Source organism: Galleria mellonella, unplaced genomic scaffold, assembly GCF_026898425.1.
Source record: "Galleria mellonella isolate WM207_F2 unplaced genomic scaffold, CSIRO_AGI_GalMel_v1 utg36, whole genome shotgun sequence".
NCBI classification, from domain to species: Eukaryota; Metazoa; Arthropoda; class Insecta; order Lepidoptera; family Pyralidae; genus Galleria; species Galleria mellonella.
This window is the reverse complement of record NW_026442086.1, coordinates 7,214,701-7,237,800: the sequence shown is the minus strand read 5'-3', so window position 1 is coordinate 7,237,800 and position 23,100 is coordinate 7,214,701. Positions and strand designations below refer to the sequence as shown.

The 23,100-nt window shown below is 34.6% G+C and overlaps 1 protein-coding gene across 3 annotated transcripts in view; it reads right to left on the bottom strand.

Annotated features, from left to right (window-relative positions):
• LOC113520689 (uncharacterized) overlaps positions 1-23,100 on the bottom strand; it is a 165,074-nt gene that overhangs the window by 82,646 nt on the left and 59,328 nt on the right. For all 3 annotated transcript variants that reach the window (XM_031910457.2, XM_052897270.1, XM_031910458.2), the window contains exons 2-5: positions 13,884-13,938; positions 9,558-9,743; positions 8,221-8,372; positions 4,264-4,496 (exon numbers count right to left, since the gene is read on the bottom strand). In XM_031910457.2, the coding sequence (XP_031766317.2) occupies positions 4,264-4,496; positions 8,221-8,372; positions 9,558-9,743; positions 13,884-13,938 (626 nt within the window). The remainder of the gene's footprint in view (positions 1-4,263; positions 4,497-8,220; positions 8,373-9,557; positions 9,744-13,883; positions 13,939-23,100) is intronic.

The window sequence follows — 23,100 nt, the reverse complement described above, 5'->3', positions numbered from 1 at the left end:
ACAGAGATGCAACATCTCTGCGCAGTTTCAGTGGGTCACGTGTTTCACATGTCTTTTATATAAGTTTATATCTTCTCTGAATACGTCTTAAGAGAGGAACTGCTGATTATAATAATTGCAGGCTCTTATAAGATAAGTATTACTCATGTAATTTGTTTGTGAAAAAGGTATACTAAATAACTTATTATTTGTAGAATTAACCCGAGGACATCGTATATTAACATTACTCAACAGAAAAGGTGATTCAATAAGATTATTCATATGTTTATTTATTTTTAATTACTGACAATAAAGTGCCTACAGAGACATTTACTAATGAAACGAGACTCAAAGCTATCAATAGATAATTTTCCAGAGGGAGACTTTGTACAAGTCGTTTGCTTGGCACTGTTCCATTCATGTTTTAACCGTGAAACAGTTTTTTTTTTAATGGGTACAAGTGGTATGGTAACCCCGCCTGCGCTAAAGGGATACTCTGCCGGAGCACCAGTGAAGGGTGATGGATGAGAATGAAAACAGGCCAGTTAGCCCATCATGATGAATTCATCAGGAATTAACCATGATAGTTTCCAGGGAGAACCGCGAGGAGGTCGGCCTGGTTGGGTATATTGCTAGCAATGGGATTCTCAGTCTCCATTACTAACAATCCATTTTCCCCCTAACCGTGAAACAGTTATAGATATATATTTATATTCAATACAATCATTCTACAAACAAGTAGTTACTGTAATATATTCACTTTAACTTTCCGCAAAAGTATTAGTACCTAATTTATTCCATACATGTCAAGGTCCCGGATTCAATTCCATAACCGAAAACTGTACACCGTTTCTCGTTCACATAGCTGCAACCCATTTCTCCATGTCAACCATACAAACGTTAGTCGAGTGAATTGTAAGAGCAGTTAAACAGTGTAAAATTCCTGTTTGACACCATGAAATTTCTAATATGTATGTAAATGTATGTCCCCGTTCGGCGATTAAGTAAGAATACAATACAATAATACTTCTAATATTGTTGTTCTTGTTTTTTATTTGTTTAATTTAGTATTAGTTAATTTGTTTAATATACCAGAGGGAGACTTTGTACAAAAGTCTATTGCTTGGATACCTCTGTCCCATTCGTGTTTAGAGTATACTGTTTCACCCATGATAGAGTATACTGTTTCACCCATGATACCCCCCATGCATTGCCATTCCTGAGGACTCAGGTGTTATTCCTCTGTACCCAGTAAATTCAGTAGATTTCTTCACAGCTTCAAGGGATTGCGGACTTGACTGGTTTGTTATTGATATTTGATATCGATTTCAGTTTGGTGCCTTTACACGTTCTATAATTTGCTTAATCGTATATTGGATACCTACTTAATTTATGTTAATAGATCAAGGTGCTAATATAAAATAATTGCATGTAAACATGTTTGAAAAATACTCAGCATTCCGAAGTAGAAGGCACGTTGTGGTTTTGACAGATCGAGCCAATGACATTGGTTCATAAATACTTCTTTTATTATATACTAGCGACCCGCCCCGAATCGCACGGGTGGACATTTTTAAAAGTGCCCATTAAGGCTGCACACGCGACGGAAGCTTAAAATGGTGTAACTTCTCCCGTTTTCCCAACATTTCCCTTTACTGCTCTGCTCCTATTGATCGTAGCGTGATGAAAAGTATACTATAACCTACCCAGGAGTATGAAGAATAATTATAACAAATTTCGTAAAAATCCGTCGAGTAGTTTTTGTATCTATAACGAACATACAGACAGGCAGACAAAAATTTTACTGATTGCATTTTTGGCGTCAGTATCGATCACTAATCACCCCCTGATAGTTATTTTGGAAATATATTTTATGTACAGAATTGACCTGTCTACAGATTTATTATAAGTATAGATTATATCTGTGGCGCTGACAGTCGGCGATAATTTATAAAAGACATATTATTATAGCTTTTAATTGTCCACTGCTGAACATAATCCTATCCCTTGGGGGCTTTGCCAGTAGTTGCCACGCTTGGTAGGCGGATTGGCAACCGCAGTCAGGACTGGAGATGTTTTAAGAGAGACGCTACTGTCTATCCCTCGCCCTCCCTTAGGCGCCTCCTACGATACCCACGGGAAAGGAAGGGGTGGCCTATTCTATGCCGGGATCACACAGGATAAACTCAGACCTTTGTAATATGATTTGTGTTGGGAGGTCAATTAATATAAAGTTTATTTTATATCTTTTTGTAACGATGTTTTGTTTATTTAATAATTCATTAGTATATTATGTGTACAAGGAAGACTTAATGCTCTCTCTCTCTCTATATATATATATATACTAGCTAACTCGGCAAACGTTGTTTTACCATATAAATTATTTCTAGAACTATACATGAAATTTTCTCGTACTACAATTATTATATTCGATTGTCATTTTGCAACCCTATTGCGGCATATAAAAATCGCGATTAAAAAACAGGGGTTAAAAAGAAAAGCGTGAAAATTTGAACTTGTATGTATTTTTAATGCTAAATCATAATAAAAATAAAAAATTTTGACAAAAAAATATATTTAATAATTTATATTTTTATTTGTTTACGACTACTAAAATAATTCTATTTTTGAATGTGAATTTCAAATAAAAGATTTTTTTTTATTTATTAGGCTTAGGCCAGAAACCAGCTGACAGTAATTCAAAGATATTTTTTTTAATATTATTATTATTTAATATTAAATCTGTGACCATAGACAATGATTAGGCAAGATGTGACATTGAATTAGGTAGTAATTGTGCAATACGATACTCAATCATTTCACAAGCGCGTTTGCATGTTATATGATTATAAAATATATTTACACAGTGTGATTTGGTAATTTGTATGTCGAACTTCGTGTAGGCTCTGCATCGATTTGTTTTAGTTCATGGTGTAATCGTGAAGAAGCGATTATGTTTATGGACTCTTATTAACGATATTTGTTCTGCTTGTGACATATTGTAAGCTTTCGTTTGCTCAATATTTAATAATCATACTTGTAATAATGGGTTAATATAACCTACTAGCACTGATTGTCGTTGTCTAGTTTTTTTTTTTAATAGTTCTGTGTTGTGTAGATGCCTTGTCTAGTTTTAGTAACTGACTATTCTGCGGCTTTGTCCGTATTGGCATAAAAAGAACATTTCTATGTTATTTTTTTATAATGCATAGAGTATTAGGCATGCAGCTCACTCGATGGTAAGTGACTATCGCCTCCCAGGAGCACCATCAATAGCAAATAAACTGCAGTTGTGCTGCCCGTCTTTTAATATAAAATGATATTTTTTTTCTTTAAGGTTAGGATGTCGTATGAATTCAGAAATACTGCTGTTGGAAGTTGATTCCAAAAAATTTTTTTGATTAAAAGATATAAATCAGTTTAGAAGCAGAGAACTTTTTAAATCACCAATTAGAAATATTGAAAAATGAATGAATGAATAAATGAAAATTCTTCATTGTTTAAATAATGATACAGTTTATAAAGATTAACAAATGTGTACACTAAAAAAATTAATAATTAATTACATAAACTTATTAACATAAATGTAAGATAAAGAGGCGGTAATGGACGGTCTTATCTCTAAACAGTAATCTCTTCCAGGCAATCTTAGGATGCAGATGAATAATAAAATATTTCATTATTTTTAATTATAAATAGTTACTTGTAATTGCAACATTGCCACTCTTTGGTAACTTAAAGATTATCAAAGTGTAGCAACGATTCCATACACTATAGTGACCGTTTACATCAGACAGGCTGTATACCTTTTTGCCACTATTGTGGTACTCATATTAAAATAAGTAAGATTTCAGAAGGCCTTCCTCCTGCGAACACGAATGGTGTTCTTGCTAAGATTTATCCTAGATATATAGATAATTTATTTGCATTACTTACTTACAGCACACAAATTACAACATACATATACAAAAAAAAAGCGAGATAACATAAATGATAAATAAAAATACACAAAGCTAAATACAATTTTCGTTTGTAGTGTGCCATAGCAATACAAAATGGCCACAACTCAGTTTATTGCTTCGCCCTCAAAAGAGCAAAACACTGATATTCTATCTTATATCCTAAAGCGCGCATAATGTCCCTGCCGTTATAGGCGTCCATAGGCTATGGTAAACCCATTTACGTTATATATCCGATTGCTTGTTAGTATATATTAGTTTTTACCATATTTTATTAGTTAGTACCATAGTAGTATAAAAAAAAGTAAACAAAAATCTAACTTACTTATTCAATGTCTTCACATCAAATCCCTTTTGTATGTACTCGATACCAGCCGGTACAGCCATGGTGAGCAGCAGCCTGGGTTTCCCAGTTTTCTCTGACTCCTTCTCAAACTCCTCGCGAAGTTCCTTCACCAGTTTGGCATAGTTATCCCTGTCTTTTGGCTTGCCGCCGTCTCTGAACGCGGGGTACTCCCAGTCAAGATCCAGCCCGTCGAATCGGTTCTGCCTGAGGAACTGTGGAAGGACAATATATTATGAATAAGGCAGTATAAGAGGGAGACAAAAAGACTGTAAAGAAGTTACCTGTATACTTTTGTCCTACTTGTATTTCAGACATAAGTAGGATATCTCTTTAAACCGATATACGAGGTTTGTCCGGAAAGTACGTATAAAAGTTTTTTAAAAATTTTATTTTACAATTATTCAGGTAAATCAATTTTATCCCCTTCAAAGTACTCCCCCTGTGACATAATGCACTTGTGCCAACGCCGTTTCCACTGTGAGAAGGCTCCTTGAAAGTCCTCTGGTTGTAGGTTTCTCAGCTGCCCCGTCGTAGCTTTTTTTATCTCATTTATGTCCCCCAAATGCCGCCCCCGAAGTACCAATTTGGTTTTTGGGAACAAGAAGAAGTCACACGGGGCCAAATCCGGCGAATAGGGGGGGGGAGGCTGTTCGGTCACCGTAATGGAATTTTTACTCAAAAACTCACGGACAACAAGAGAGGTGTGGGCAGGGGCATTGTCGTGGTGAAGAATCCAACGCCCCTCTCGCGCCAATTCTGGACGAACTCGTGCCACACGAGCTTTGAGGCGTCTGAGCACATCGACGTAGAATTTTCCATCAACTGTCTGGCCTGGAGGGACGAATTCTTGATGGACAATCCCCCGAACATCGAAAAAAAACAATCAACATTGTCTTGACATTTGAGCGGGATTTTCTTGATTTTTTTATTCGTGGTTCCCCGGATGTCTTCCACTCTTTGCTTTCACGGCCATTCTTGCCGAGTTTCGAGAGAAACTTGATTACGACGCGCTGCTCTTCAACGGAAGCGGGCTCCATGCCGACGGGGTTTCGTTAAGAGGTAACTTCACAGATGGCGTGACAAGCCATATATTAAAGTTCGCACCGCACGGCGGTCAGACCAGAACTGAAGCATTGTTAGGGACATAAGGAAGGGGTCCTGCGCTTACCTGGCCTCCCCACTCCTCTTTCTCGCATTCCAGAACACTTTTATACGAACTTTCCGGACAGACCTCGTATAGGCCTTCGCATGTATTTCGGTTTGAAGAGTGTCATGTGGAGCTATGTGACAAGCGCCGGATGTACGTATAATATCTTTATAAAGGCGAAGAGATTGTTAGTACTGAGAACTAGCGGCCCTCTAGCATCTATCGTGATTAATTTCAGACCAATTTGTCACAATGATTAAATAACTGACCTGTCTTCATCTTCACCTCTCATCTCTCATTGGTAACCTACTTGTGTATACTGATAGTACAGATGGGGTTACTATTCCATTTTCATGATAAAAATATACCTTAGGCTTATGCATATATGACCGCGTGGCCCCGGCATAAAATAGGCCACCCCTTCCTTTCCCGTGAGTGTCGTAAAAGGCGATTAAGGGAAGGCGAGGGATGGGCAGCAGCGTAAGTAGCTCTTAAAACATCTCCAAGCCTGCGGTTGCCAACCAACCTGCCAAGCGTGGTAACTACTGGCAGAAGCCCTCAAGGGGGAGGCTTATGTTCAGCAGTGGACAGTTAAAGGCTGATATGATGATGATGATGATGCATATATGTACCATAGATATCACTATACAGTCTGTAACATCCATGATGCAGTCCAGGTGTCTAAGTGACAGTTCCCACTTTTATTTCTGGCAATGAATGCCTTAATACTGTTTTGAACTAATCTAGTAATTGCTTTGCTCTCCCTCTCCAAGGTCTAAATTGGAACTGACCAAAGCCAACATTGAAGGTAAATTAGGATTATTATGGAAGCAATATTAATATACTTGATCTGACACCGGTCACTCTGCGAAACGTCTAATGGCGGAGAAAGTAGTTCTATAACTCTCATGTTGTACAAATCTTATAAACAGGGCTGATAACTTGCATAAAATATTTATTTATTGTTAATTTATATAATCATAAATCCTATCTATCTAAATCATCCCCTAGGGGGATTTTCCCAGTAGTTGCCAGTCTTGGCAGGAGGTTGGCAACTGTAGTTAGGTTTTAGAGATGTTTCAAGAGGGACGCTGCTACCCATCCCTCGCCCTCTCGTAGTCTGCTCTTACAACACCCACGGTAAAGGAAGGGGTGGCCTATTCTATGCCGGGACCACACGGGACACTATGTATATATATTAAAGTCTCCATAATTGTATTGGTCAAATATAACTGATTTTATCAAAAATATATAAAACGCTATACAATTTAATCCTTACTAATAAAAATAAAAGTGAGTTTGTTTGTTACCTTTTAGCGCCTTAAAGATCTTAAAGCTAATCGTTATGAAATGTAGTATATATCTATGTACTATATAAAATGGAAAAGAACATAAATATAGCCCCCCCCCCTTATGGGGGAGCCATAAGATGAGTTTTGCTAGTAGTTGCCACATTTCCAAGGCGGACTTAAGTTTTGGTGACGTTTCAAAAGGGACACTGCTGTCCATCTCGACCATTATGTTCCCTTAGTCGCCTCTTACGACACCCACGGGAAAAGAAGGGGAAGTCCATTCCAAGTTAGTTACATGCAAACTAGCAGTATTAGCTACAACCCTATGTTGATTTTTTTTTTACCATTACGCAGCATTTAAGTTACTACTTTCCATCAAATAAGTTACTCGTATTTGTTAACGACTCCCAGTATTAATATAAATCCATGATTGCATCACGTAACGTTGAATAAATTAATTCTTAATCTTCGTTCAAATGAGAAAAAGACAAATGACAACCCTACAAATTCATACACTCAATTTATTATACTGTAGAAGCTAATGACCGCGGTCACATAAAATTAATCACGCGATCTGCTGTTCCTGTCTTTAATTACTTTTTAATTATAATTGAATGTTTACTGTAGTTATATACTGACGCGAACAGCTTGCTTATATGCAGTTCAAGCTGCTTAGTGATTAAAGTAGACGGATATCTCATTTATATGACTTTGTATTCAATTTCTCTGGCAAATAACGCCAGAGGGAGTATACATGATTCATATGCTTGTGTTCCACGACCCTACGTGTGTTTCTTCGGTGAAGTAGCTGTACTTACATGAAGTGTGCTTCGGTTTGAAGTGTGGGGCATGACCGTGATATTATGAAAAACGCCATGGGCGTTATATGTTCTGTGACATTTATGGTGCTCTTCATGTCTATAGATTAAAATCTGGTAGACCATCTGCTTATTTGTTTCTCCACTATGTGAATGTGAAAAAGACTCCATTTTCCGCGCTTAGCCTCTCACTTGGGCCATAGTGCGTATTGTGCTTCTCCACTAATTAGGTAAAGTTTTTACTAAAGTGGATACTATTTGGTGTTTAGGTACTATATGGATTTGAGAAGGACATAGGCTACTTTTTACTCCGGTCAATGAACATATTCCGGTTACGTCAGAGTTTTAGCAGAGGAAGACTTTGTATAAAAGTCGTTTGCTTGGGCACCTCTGTTCCATTCTTCAATCGTAAAGCAGTTGTGTTTGCATGGCTGGGTTTTCTTTTGAACGGTAGGATACGGCAGTGAATTTACAGAGTACAGGGCTAACACCTTTGTCTTCGAATAGGAATTGCAGCGTTTGGGGGTGGTATCATGGCGAAACAGTATACTCTGTTATGTCTATGATACTGTCATGTCTATAGGCGACGGTTACCACTTTCCAGTAAGTAGGCCATCAGCTTGTTTGCCATTCCATTACAAAGTCGTAGATGAAAACTTGTAAATAATAATAAAAATACCTTAATAGCATTCCTGACGAACTCTTTTCTTCGCTCCCGCGACGCGACCATGGGCGAGAATCTGGTGGAGCCCTCGTTCCAGCCACCAATGGCCAGTAATGTCTTCAGATTCTTATTATACGTCTTCAGACCAGTGAACTTCGCGTAACCACCTGTGAAATAATAATTCAGAATAAGAATTAAGAAACCGCATGCTCGGTTGCCCCCTGCGCTGTAAAAAAAAAAAACCAGCCAAGTGCGAGTCAGATTCACGCATTAGTTCTTTATAGATTATAATTGAAAAAAATATATCATCATGCCAGCCAGTATCTGACCACTGCTGAACATAGGCCTCTCCCATAGACAGCCATAAAAAACAGTCCTGAGCCACCTGCATCTATTAACTCCTTGCAATGCGTTTGAGGTTGTTGCCTTTTTGCTTTGACTTCCACGAGACAGGCTTTGCCTAGTGTGGGGTCATAGTTATATTGTACTACAGGCTAATTTTTTTAAGGAAATAAAGTTATTATTATTATATTGTCCTTTAACTCGTATTATATTTGTATTGTAACATATGACGTCCAAAAATATAATGGTTTTTCTTACGTGGCTTGTTAAAATAATATTAAATACGTTACTTGTTTTTTATTTGTGTCACTATTTGTGTATTATTCGATTGCTGTTTAGTCCCGGCATAGAATAGGCCACCCCTTCCTTTCCCGTGAGTGTCGTAAGAGGCGACTAAGGGAGGGCGAGGTATGAGCACTTCCCACTTATAACATCTCCAAAGCCTAACTACGCTTGCCAATCTGCTTACCAAGTATGGCAACTACTGGTAAAACTCCCCTTATAGGGAAGGCTTATGTTCAGCAGTGGACAGTTAAAGGCTGGTATGATGATGATGATTGGTTACTAATTGACATCATTAATTTGTCTTATGGTCGAGTCAATTAATCATTTACTTAGATTTTCATTATGTTGAAGCAAACTATACTATGAGTAAATTTACCAGAGGGAGACTTTGTATAAAAGTCGATTACTTGGGTAGCTCTGTCCCATTCGTGTTTCTACCGTGAAGCGGTTGTGTTTGCATGGCTGTGTTTCGGTTTGAAGGGTATATATGGCGTGAATTTACAGGGAACAGAGGAATAACAACTGAGTCCTCAGGAATGGCAACGCATGGGGGGGTATCATGGGCGAAACAGTTTACTTTGTTATGTCCATGGTACTGCTCATGTCTATAGGCGATGGTTACCACTTTTCATCAGATGGGCCGTCAGCTTGTTTGCTATTCTAAGATGTATAAAAAAAAATTACTCTAAAAAATTAAATAAACAAAATGAGGTTTGCTGACTCACCTTTCTCGATATCCTGGTACTTGTCGAATGGTTTAAGTGTATTCTCCTTGGTAAAAGCCCCGAATGCATATATTAAATGCGTACACAAGTATGGGTTGATATTTTGTGGGTTGAATTTGGCTGTGCCCGGCCGGTACACCGACCAGTTTGTGTAGTAACATACCACGCGGGGCTCGCTCGCTTGTGCTAGAACAAAACATGAATATTAGTATAGTTAGTACTATTTATCTTCACACGAAGTTCATTGAAGGATAGGCAGTGAGAAAAGGCCTCTAGTTCTATTAATATTATAAATGCGAAAGTTTATAAATGAGTTATGATCAAACGGAGGTTTGTTACTCTTTCATATAAAAACTACTAGACAAATTTGAATAAAGTTTAGTATACAAATAGGTTATATCCTAACTTAGCACACAGAATACTTTATATACAGATTCACGTGGGAAAAGCCGAGGAGCATAGCTAGTAAGATTATACGTTGATATTCATAGGTGGTTCGGACACAATTTACCTACTATTAAGTGGGCCGCTTGCTTATTTTCCATTTCAAGTTGTATTCTAAAAAAACTTTCGTCTGCTAATATGACAATAATAATACCTGTACAGAAATCTTATAGTCTAGGATTGGGCAGCAGCGTCCCTCTTAAAACATCTCTTAAAGCCTAACTACGGTTGCCAACTCGCCTACCAAGCGTGCCAACTACTAGCAAAGCTCCCCTTATGGGGAAGGCTTATGTTCAGCAGTGGACAGTTAACGGCTGAAATAATAACAATAAAAAAAATACAAAAAACTAAATTTTCTATATATAATATATATAATAGCTTTCTATATATAATAGCTTATAAAGAATCTTATTTGTATGAGTGGGAAGCTTCAGTTCGAATTCTCTCAAACCAAATACCAACTTTCGTTACTTTTGACGCAACGTTAGCCCAATTTCGAGACAGAATATAAAAAGTGAAACACCATTAATAATTCCAATGCCTATAAAGTTATACAACGCCCAGACCGAATTGTTGTCGGTTCAGTTATTAGTTACAGCTGATTGCAAGGTCTAGATTTTGTTTGTTTTTCTAAAATCACTGTTATATTGCTGTAAAGACTGTGTAACTGTAGTATATTAATTGTGATATTATAGTATTATATAATCCGAAATACTATGTATAAAGTGTGTCAAGACATTTTATTCATAGATTCGCTAGCCTTGACTTCTCACAGATGTACTAATGAAGAAAATAAGTTCAAATCTTTCTACTCACTTTTTTATATGGATATTTTTAATATTTTTTTTTTCACATTAATTTGCCAGGATTTTTTTCAATCCTTGTTCTGATAATTAGAAATACAATAAGAAGGAATTAGCTTAATAATAGCGTAATAGATTTAACCGTTCTGAAGTAATGGATACATTAGACAATTGACAAACGACAAACACAGTAACTTCCTTAAACTCCCGTTGTGCATAGAGTACAAGAGTGTCTGCCTGCAAAAGTTCATTTGTTTTGTATATTTAATTATTTTTAATCATTTTAATATATACTAATTTAATTATTAACTAGATTTCAGAAGAAATTCGTTTGTAAAGATTTTATTATTCACCAAAAAAATTTTAGTTAAAATCGTCATTCTATTTTTTTTTTAATTTTTTTTATTAGATTTACAATTTGGAGCTTTAATTATACGTATTTAATTATTATTATTAATTGTATTTACTATACTATAAATATTATAGTTTCCGTATTTCCCGTTCTTTAATGAAAATTGGTGCATTGTTTAACAATCAAGACGAACAAGAAACATAAAACGTTTTTACCATCTTATGCATTATCTAAATCAGCGGAACGCATCGATTGGTGACATTGATGAAATTAGTTTATTTGTGTTGATTATTTCCATGTAATCGGTTATCTACGGCCGGCGTCGGTGGGTTTTAGTGTCACCGTGTAACATAATTGATATATAAGGTGTTACCAAATTATCTGCATACCCTGCTACAGGGCATAGTATTACATATATACATTACGATAAAAAAGGAATTTCATGTCGAAGTAGTATGATTTTTTTTAATCAATTTTTTTTTAAATTTGAGTCACGAAATTCTATCATTATCGTAACGTATATGTATAATACTATATTCTCTTAAAGGAAATGCAGATAATTTTATAGATAGATAGATACACTTTATTATTTCCTCCAAAAGATTACAATAGTAAACTTATTATAAATATAAATAATTACAAGAAATAATCACAGTGAGAAAACAATTTGATAACACCTTAAATTACATTAAAAATGAGTAGGTACATTTGATAAAATTTTATACTCATTTCATTGACGTTTGTTAGCGAAAAAACAATTTTCCACATTCATTTATTTATTTTTATTTATTTAAGATTCATTGCAGTTATATATAATACGTAAGTGTACATATGGCGGACTTAACACCTAATGGCTTTCTCTACTAGTCAAACGAGTCAGTCAACAACAAAGTCAAAAAGCCTCTACAAGTCAAGCGGAAAATTAAGTAGACGATGCATTTATAAATTTTCTAAAATATTTATTTATAGGATTACCAACATAAGATACAGCTAAACATTTTAATACAATACACTGGCGGAATATCAATATGTTCCGACTATATATATATATATATATATATATATATATATATATATATATATATATATATATATATATATATATATATATATCAAATATTTAGACATATAGTTTCTTTTTTATTTACAGTAAGTATTTGCCTCCATTTCTGTCTCGTGATAACTTTATTTTTTTTTTTTTATTTAAATTCGGAACAGTAGTATTCATATGTGTTAGATCAAGTGACATAATTAATCTTTTTTCATCTTTTATATTATAAACATAATTATAATGACAAAAATTGTATTTAATAAATAAATAAAATAAAAAAAAATAAAAAAATTGTCTTCAAATTTTCTATTCTAAACATGGACTTCAAAGGCGATAAAATAATATCAAATCAATAGTTTAAATCATGTGAACTGTACAAAAATATAACTTAAACCCAAAACATGGGGGGAAGGGATTGTTAGTAATGGAGACTAAGAATCCTATTGCATGCAATGTACCCACCCAGGTCGACCTCCTCGCGGTTCCCCATGGAAACTATCATGACTAATTCCAGATGAATTCATCATGATGGGCTAACTGGCCTGTTTTCATCCTCATCGATCACCCTTCACTGGTATCCCGCCAGCGTACCCCATTAGCGCAGGCGGGGTACCATTCCATTTTCATCCAATAAAAAAAACCCCAAAACATAAATACATATGAATTAAGAATTCCACCTTTTTGAGTGTCCTTAAACCAACAATGAGAGCACGCAGTTTCGTTATAATTTAAAAATAGATAAACATAGAGACAGATATAAAACTTATCATGAGAAGCCAAGGGCATTGGATGTTATATGTACGTATATGTGAATGCAACTAAGGCCAATGGACTAGAGCCGGTAGGCGGCGTGTGGGGACCACAATGGCGAACGCTCCATTGTCTAAATAACATAACATAGACAAAACCTTCACAACTTCTTGTCTACAATTGCGAGAAGTCTAATGAGTACTTTTATTATACATAGACGGCCTTTTTTATCTTTAAAATATCTAATGCTTACTTAACTTTCATGTTTTTTGCCTGTTTATTGTACTGATATAATGTGCTATTATGTCATTATTACAAATTGTGTGTAATGCTCTATTGAGTATTGTTATAGATCTTTAATGTGGTCATATAATAATTAGATTTTTTTTTAAACGTATATTTTTATTTTTTACTACAAGGAACGGTAAACAAGTTAGCGGCCCAGATAATGAAAATTATAAATGTATTGCTAGATCGCTGAATACGATTTTTGGTTTATTCCCAAACTTTATACCTTTTGTTTTATGAAATCTTGTATTGTCTTAGTATTTAGTATTCTTCAAATACAACAATTTTGTATTACCAAACTGATTTCACTACGATTCATGAAATAAGTACAATTTTGGATGATAAATAAAATACATAACAAACCTCACAAGTTAAACTGAAAATATACGAGTATACTTGTTAGGAACACAATTTTGTCTGTGTTACTTAAATTTTTCTCAAACTCGCAAAATTTTAAAATCACATCTAGAAATCTGATTATCACTCACATTTTTCTATGATAATTTCTTCTAGAATTTTTTCCTTTTATTGGGAAAATATTGGAGAAGTAGAAATCCATTTCTCCAAAAAATACTCTACTATAATAACATTATTTTGCGAGTTTACGTAAGTGGGATAGATTTTGTTTTAATATTTACCTGATGTTGCTAATGTGACGACAACGACTAGTAGTGATAAACACGTCGTGATATCCTGCGAACAAAGAAACAAAATATTAGTTTTAATTCATTATAACAACCCTATAATATCCCACTGCTGGGCACTGCATTCCATAAAGAGAGAATATTTATTTAATATATAATAATCACGAAAAAGAACTGGAAAATTTTTCTTTATTAAAATTTATAATTCAATTAAAAGATAACAATCTTTCAATTATAAAAATACCCATCAAAATCGGGTCAGACTTCGCGAAAATATCGCGTAACATACGCACAAAAAATATGCACACTATTTGATAACATCTTTATATTTTGAAATGGGCTGGTTAACTATCTTTAAATAACATGTTTTTATGAAAATAATAACATATTTCTTATTCGTTTAATTTTAATGGGTATTTTTATTTTATTTTTATCAAATAAATAAAATCCTATAATATTAATTATAAAAGAAATTAAAATACCCATTGCACTGTCTATTGTTCGTGATATGACATTTAACACTGAAAAAGATGCGCAAGCGCATCTAACGCGTTGATGTCTTTTACATAATGGCTTCACAGAGTGGTGTAACAATCGAAATAGCGTGATAATCGACAGACAGCAAGATCAATTTCGATATTAATGATATTACAAATCGATTTTTTGTGGTAAATTGTATAAATGAAACTGATAGGATACCGTAATACTATTCTGTTCTATTATTAATCTATGATATCTCACCGCTGGGCAAAAGTCTCCCTTAAGTTTTTCCAAAAATTTTTTGTTCTGCACCAACTTAAACGAGTCCCTTTTAAATACGTCTAAGTCATCATACCATCGCTTTCTGGTTTAATATGTTGTCTTACAACGAACTTAAAAAGATCTATCTATCTATCTTATTTAAGAGCTGCGCTCTTGTCGGTGGAGCTCTTGCCACTGACTACGATATTCAGCGAGTCTCTTCACCTCTTGATACGACACGACACCAACTCCTTCCTTGATCTGCCTGATCTAACTATGCCTCGGTCTCCCTCTTCCCCTCCTTCCTTTTGTCTTACCTTCTATTATAATGTTCATAAGTTCGTCGTGTCGTATCAAGTGTCCCAACATTTTTTCTCCCCTGTCCTCTATAGTTCAAATAAATAAATATATAAAGCATCCGTTACACAATTATTCACTTATAAAATATTTCAAAAAAAAAGTACAAAATTTGACTATATTATTTTTAAGTACATTACGTGATATTTCCTCTAATTATGTACCTACCGATTTCGACTATACATTTTGTAATAGATAAACTTTAATTTTGGTTCTATACTAGTTTTAATGTAATAACTTCCAGTTTAACTTACGTGAAATTAGATCGAAACAGCTCGACTAGTTTCGGAACCAAATCGTGATCTTTAGTCATAAGCATCTGTAACGCATGGCTCGTATTACGCGTTAACCCGGTAGTTATTACATTAAAGTATAACGTGTACCTATTTATGAAACATACTAAAGTTGTTCCCTTTAAAATCTATTATTTATAGTAATTTATTTTTTGTCTTGTGTGTGGTTATCTATCTCTCAGGATGGTGAGTGACTACCGGCTGATGTGTGAGGGCGAATATACGAGATGATGTCGTATCGGTTCGGAAATACTGCTACAGGAAAATACGGAAATACAGGTACCCGCGTGATGGTGAAGGCGGGCGAGGTGGGGCCTCGAATGAACCCCATTGCCCCGGCATCTCCGGAGGCCACTACCTCCGGATCACTGGATTTTAAGCCGATATACAATAGGCCACTCTCTCCAACAACAACAACAGGGTCACTTTGCCCGACAGATTGTTGGGCGGGCGAAGCCGACATACAATGGTGGACTGTGTATGTCGGCGTGGCGTCTTGTCTTGTTTAGCTTAGAAGTAGATGGCGCTATACGGCTATTTATTAATATTCTTTAAATTACTTATATCTATATGAGTTAAATATATGAAAAACTTTGAACCAGTTCTCTTTATTTATGTTACATATGCCGATCGCGTAATGAATTCATTCCTTAAATAGTACTAAGTACATTGCGATTCACAATAAATTAATTAAGCAATTATAACACGTATCACGTTGCAATAAAATATAAAATTGTTTATACAATCGCTTCGCAACAGGACTGTGTTACCGTTACCGTCCCTAACTGTATTTATAAATATTTATAAGTGAATAATTGTGTAACGGATGCTTTATTGGTGTATATTTAATTACTGTAATTATGGTGGCAATCAAGCATACGGTCTGCCTTATAAACAGTTACCGCAACCTATAAATATGCAACACCAAAGGCATCGTACTAGAAACATTGGATAGTCCTACATATATACATAACTTGTCAACACTTCTGGTATCACAGTACCCAGAGGACTGCAGGTATTATCTTTAATCTATGGTATCAATATGATGCAATATTCCTAAGATTCAGAAAGAGAAAATATTACTCTGTGTCTTCAAATTGAAATATTTCATGCATAGACAGAGAATGCCTGCACTATCCTCATTCTATAACTACCGCAAGCAAGCTGCTAGATAATAAAAAAAAAACAACAACTACCGCAGATCCTTAATCTAATCGTATGACTAAAAATACTGGATCATTCATAAGTTTTTTTTTTTTATTGTAAATTTATTTCAATAATCCACAACACAAGTGTATATAAATACACTTAGGCTATAAGTAATAACACGTATAGGTATTAAGTCTATGGGATTATTGATTAAAGTGTTCCTGCCATTATTTTCTACGTATTGGATAGAATAAGTAATTCATCTGAGGAATCTACTAATAGAAACTTTATCTTTGGCATATTTTTTTAATGGATGATAATGGAATGGTAATCCTGCCTGCGCTAACGGTATACGCCGGCGGGACACCAGTGAAGGATGACAGGTGAGAATGAAAAAGTAGGTCAGTTAACCCATCATGATGAATTCATCTGGAATTCAGCACAATGGTTTGTAGGAGGAACGTGGAGGTCGACCTGACAGGGCACATTGCCCGCATTACTAACAATTACTGCCGCCCTCTTTGGCATATTATACGTGAGGCAGAGAGAGACAGCAACGAGGGTATCTTTTCCTTTCGACAGTTCTGTGTCTTAACAAAGTAATTACTTATACTATGCGTGCTAAACTAAAATGCATATAAGATTCCACCGGACAAAATCTAAGGTACATATCTAGTGAAAAATAATAATTGGCATGCTCAATAGTTCAATCAGAAATACAATTATTTCCCATTTGATTGATATTGAATGGCAGGTGATTGTATTCGCTTTGTTGAACCGCGGTACATGGAATTAATCTCGCCAACTTGTTTGCCCCCCGTCGTCCGCCGGAAAGTACCTCATAACCTGACATAATTGTTAAGCATCGCTGCATCGTATTAGATAATTTAATTGCATATGTTGCGCATCGAATTGCTTATAATTCCGTTACATCAGAGATAAACTGCGCTCATCCAGTTTACTGCGATACACAGATTTATGACGAAATTAGACTATGTAATATAATAATTGATAGTTTAATAGAGCAAAACTGGAAAACAAAGATGGCCAACTATTAGGAAAGAATTTGCGCTTAAGCAACACCGGAAAGATGTAATTGTATGTGTGCGCGCGTTTTCTTTTTTTATTGAGTGATAATAAAATTGTAACACCACCCGCGCTGTCGGTATACACCGACGGGCACCAGTGAAGGATGATAGATGAGGATGAAGTAGGTCAGTTAGCCCATCGAGACGAATTCAACAAGAATTGTTCACGATGGTTTTCAGAGGATGTGGAGGTCGATCTAATAGGGCATATTGCTAGCAATGGGGCTGTGAAATTCCATTGCTAACAATCTATTTCCCCCCTGTGTGCGCGCATTCACGTTTGTAGCCTTTGTTTACGAAGCAAATTTTACCTACTTGTTTATATAAAACTTGTTCAGATAATTTATTACGATAATAGTAAATTAATAAAAAGACAGTTTGTATGATAAATTTATATTTTTTTTTAATCTAAACACCGCCATTTACTCTCTTTTTTTAGCGTAGATTGGTAGGGAATGCCATCAGGCATTAAGTCCGCCCTGTAGACATATTTTAATGTGTACAAAAGTATAAATAAATAAATGAATGTCATTAATTATAATATAAAGACTACTGTAAAAGCATGTCACTTTTAAATGACTTCAAAATAAAAACAAGTTATTTTGATTTAAAAACTAAACCGCTGAACCAATTTTGATAAAATTTCTATGAAACCAATATACAAGTACATCCTTTTAAATAAAAATAGAATTTTCTAAATCGATTTATAACTAACGGAAATATGAGGTAACGAACATAAAAAATATAACCGTACTGAGAACTTCCTTATTTTTGAAGTCGGTTTAACATGATGAGTTTTTCAATTCGATTATTTTTTTTTTATGTTCTTAGTATTAGCAATCGATTTGAATTTTTTAATTATAAAATTTTCATTTAATTATCAAATTGGTTTTTAAATCGATATAACTGGTTTTGCCACAATTAAGGTCACTATGTTTTTTTTTTTATGTAACAAAATCACTATTTTAAAAAAATTGGCCTGTTTTTGTTAGTTATAAGGAGATACTCCACTTAGAGGTTTTTAGTCTTAGAGATTTAGAATGACTAACAAACTGATGACTCACTTGATTTAAAACGGTATTCATTGACTTTACCCTTTATAGCTGCCCGCTATTGATAATTAGTAGCAAAAACTAATACCATTCCATTATTATAAACAAAGACCTTCGTGTTTTAGACCCTTAGATTATAACTAAAAAATAAATGCATTTTCATTTGTAACAGAATTTATGACTGGACTAGGTATAGATAGAGCATCGAACCTCAAAAATGGGTCAAGTTTTTGTCAGCTAATTGGCAAATGAACTGGCTCGTTTTTTTATTAGTATTTTATATACTTACGCATAAAATGTATTTTGATGTATTATTTACGCATTAAAAAGATGCATAGTTTATGTTGCATAATGCAGATAAGACAGAATAAATATAGAAATTGTAAAAGAATCATTAATAACTATTTATCACGCAAAATTGTATGAAAAAATTGTCCCGTATTTCTCGAAGCCTTTCTATGGAGACACTCTATCTATATAATCAAGTTTAGACCATATATCAGCTCTTTAACATTAATTTAAATTATACTATTTAAATAGTTATTGCATAAAATATTACTACTTCAAATAATAGCTATAATAATAATTTTATAGTGTAATAAACGTATGTAATAACAAAATAATTATTTTACAATACTTAATACTCGATTTGTTTTTGAATTGCATTCTTATTTGCGTAATAATACATATACGAGTACCATAGATATATGACCAAATTGTATATTTTTTTTTGGCATTTGACTATGTTTAAAATATGACTTCAGTTTATAAGTTATTAGATATATCTACTTAAAAATTAAACCTTGAATAAACAAATATCTGTCCACGAGTTTCTTTATAAATTCACCCATTTTGCTAGCAATAGCAATTAAATACTTTTACTATTATTTTCCCGCCATCAATCACAGATTAATAACAAACCAACCACAATGACCACTAACCAAATTACTCTGTAGCCAGTGTTATTTTTTAAAACTGTCACTTCGCGTGCTACCAGGTTATTTTCTAATAGTCAAAGCTCACAGATAATAACAATAATAAACAAATGTTATACAATACCTACAATACTGAGAGATTTTCATCACTTAGGCATAGAGTACTGTAATACACTGGGCATGTGTGTGCGAGCCCGGAAAATTGTTATGTAAATTTATGAAGGAATTATGTGCAATTTTGTTATACAATATGTATGGAAAATATTTCCTCTGTAAATGGCCTGGTACCTATTTTTATGTAATATTCCGTTTAACATTATTGTTGAAGACAATTTCTTGTTCTTTCATTGTCTTGAGACGCCATCTCCTGATTGAAGTTTAGTTTTTTTATTTTCACAATTTTTCTGACAGATTTAGCTGTTCTCTCATACAGCTATAATCGCATAAACATTTAAATTAAAATGCTGTTGCATATATATATATATATATATATATATATATATATATATATATATATATATATATATATATATATATATATATATATATATAATTATATATATAATTATATATATTTATAAGAGCGTGATGTCTTATAAAATAAAATACTAATTTACTACTCTCAACCATATAAAATACTAATAAAATTAAATAAAGTTTTAATTTGTAATTCTTTTCTGATTATTGTATGGTATCGTAGATTTCTATCGGAATGGCAAATGTTAAAACAACTCCCATTCAATGAATAACACCAATGCATATAGTTTATTTTAATAGAACTTGTAAATGTAAATGTAAGTTGGACTCTCATTTCCGCACTAAGCCTGTCATTTGGGCCGTTATACATGTGAGTCGTGGCTAATACATCCAGCCAAGCTCCGCCCAGGAAGAAGCATAGAAGCTTCCTAGTATCTTTACAATACTCAAGGAGCGACCTCACTGTTCTGAGGATTTGTGAACGTTGAGGAGCCACAGCTTCACATTCCAGGATTACGTGAGCAGCCGTTTCTTTGGCATCAAAACAGCCTCAAAATAGTGGGCTGTTTGTAGCCCCTATAATATATAAATGTTTATTTATATTTATTATTATAACATATAAAAATATATAAACAAACTTATAATTGATTAGACCATAAAAGTCTGGCGATGTCCAATAATGATAGATCAAAAGTCGATAATATGATTTGATGTCTCAATTTGTTACCAACTTCATTTACGAGATAATTTTTTTTTTGTTTTTATAACACAGGAGGCAAACGAGCATGTAGTTTACCTGATGTTAAGTGACTACCACCGTCCATGAACATCCGCAACAGCAAAGGTATTGCAGGTGTGCTGTGTTTTAGTGATAATAAAAAAAAAAACTTGGCTACTTTTTTTATTAAGCCCTATAGAAATAGAACCTTTTATTTTGTAACTCTTAAGATTTTTTACCATAATCATTGTTATTACTCAAACATTTCCAGAACTATAAACACAGTTACAAAACATTTCGTTCCTAAAAAAAATAATAATTGGATATTACGCTATTATAGTATAATTCACACGACATCGCCCGTATATGTATCAGTGAGCAATGCGACCAATTATTCCTTTGCCAACCACAAGCATGTTGGAGGATTGCATATATTTTATGAATGTACATCGAGATAATGATCCCGTGCGAGCGGACAGTGGCGGCGTGGTGAGGCAACATCCCCACTGTCGTAAGTGGGGCAAGAGATCGCTGCACGCAACGTGCAAACAACGATACGCTATCGGATGTTTTGGTTTACAATATCTCTTGTAATTATCATAACAAAAACACCACTTGCGTACGAGGGTGGCGCCCTCTGGTGCTAAATGTTTCTCTGTTGCATTAGTTACATGTGTACATAGATAAAAAATATATGAGAAATATATATTCTATTCCTTCCTTTCTCGTAAAAGTCGTAAGAACTGATCAAGGGAGGGCGAGGGTAGGGTAGCAGCGTCCCTTTTAAAACATCTTTAAAGCCTGACTGCTTACAATGCGGTTGCCAAGTCTTCCTGCCAAGCGTGGCAACTTTTGACAAAAGTTTGTTGCCTCTGATATATTATATCACCACCTCTCAAACTGAAGAAGCAAAAAATAATTTTTAATTTTATTATTATTTCAGTCGTTAACGTCCGGTGTTAAACAGAGGGAGACTTAGTACATTTTACCGCATTGCAACCGCTTTAGAGATGTTGTAAAAGAGAGATGGATGCTGGTGCCCATCCCTCGCCCTTCCTTAGGGGCCTCTTACGACATCCACGGGAAAGGAAGGGATGGCTATTATATGCGGGGACCACACTATCAAAATTTTTTTTTATACACAAATGCTTAACTATTATATATGTATAAAAAAACAAAGACCAATATAAGTAGTTATACTCATGAATACAAATGTAATGTGTGTATTGCGCGAGAATCGACGAGATGAGACGGCTTGTTTCTCATTTGCTTCATATTCCATAATGCATGTAAGCCATTATCCATTAAGAACGATGCGAGGTCTTCTAACTCTCTCTTATGGGGGAGGGTTAGATAGGGGCCTTAAAGTTAACCCCTTTACCCCAACTTCAACTGCGGGGCGACTACCCCCAGGTCTTTGGGTTATATGCCAAAAATTTTTTTCATGCAACTTAGAATGGCAAACAAGCTGAAACCGTTGCCTATAGATGTAAGCAGTACCATGGACATAACAGAGTATACTGTTTCGCCCATGATACCCCGAATGCGTTGCCATTTCTGAGGACTCGGGTGTTATTCCTCTGTACCCTGTAAATTCACTGCCATAACCCACCCTTAAAACCGAAACACAGCCATTCAAACACAACTGCTTCACGGTAGAAATACGAATAGGACAGATTTGACGTAAACAAAAAAAATACAACCAAATTAAGGAACTCCTCCTTTTTTAAAGTTGGTTGAAAAGTGAATGATCTATGAAATTGCAAGTGAATGACGCAATCACAATAACAGTACGGCTTCTATTCTCACGTCACTATGCACAATCTGCGTATAACGTCATAATTTTCTTTCACTTTCACAGTGAAACGGACACTTCTATGAGACACACTAATGGTCGTTATTTTTGCAATTTTTGCAAGATCAATTCACAATAACGGAATGACGCGACATTTAATAACTGTAGATTTTGTATATCTCACTGATTATCTAAAAATACTTAATATAATACTGAAGTTATTAAGTACAATAACATACTACCTCTGTCCCATTCGTGTTTCTATCGTGAAGCAGTTGTGTTTGCATGGCTGTGTTTCGGTTTGAAGGGTGAGATATAGCGTGAATTTACAAGATACAACAGTATAACACCTGAGTCCTCAGGAATGGCAACGCATGGGGGGTATCATGGGCGAAACAGCATACTCTGTTATGTCCATGGCACTGCTCATGTCTATAGGCGACGGTTACTACTTTCCATCGGATGGGATGTTAGCTTGTTTGCCATTCTAAGTTGTATAAAAAAAAAAAATTGAGACCAATTCACAGTGACAGAATGACGCGACATTCAAATTAAAGTTTTAAAAATTAGAAGAAAAACTTTATATAATAAAAATAATTCAAATAC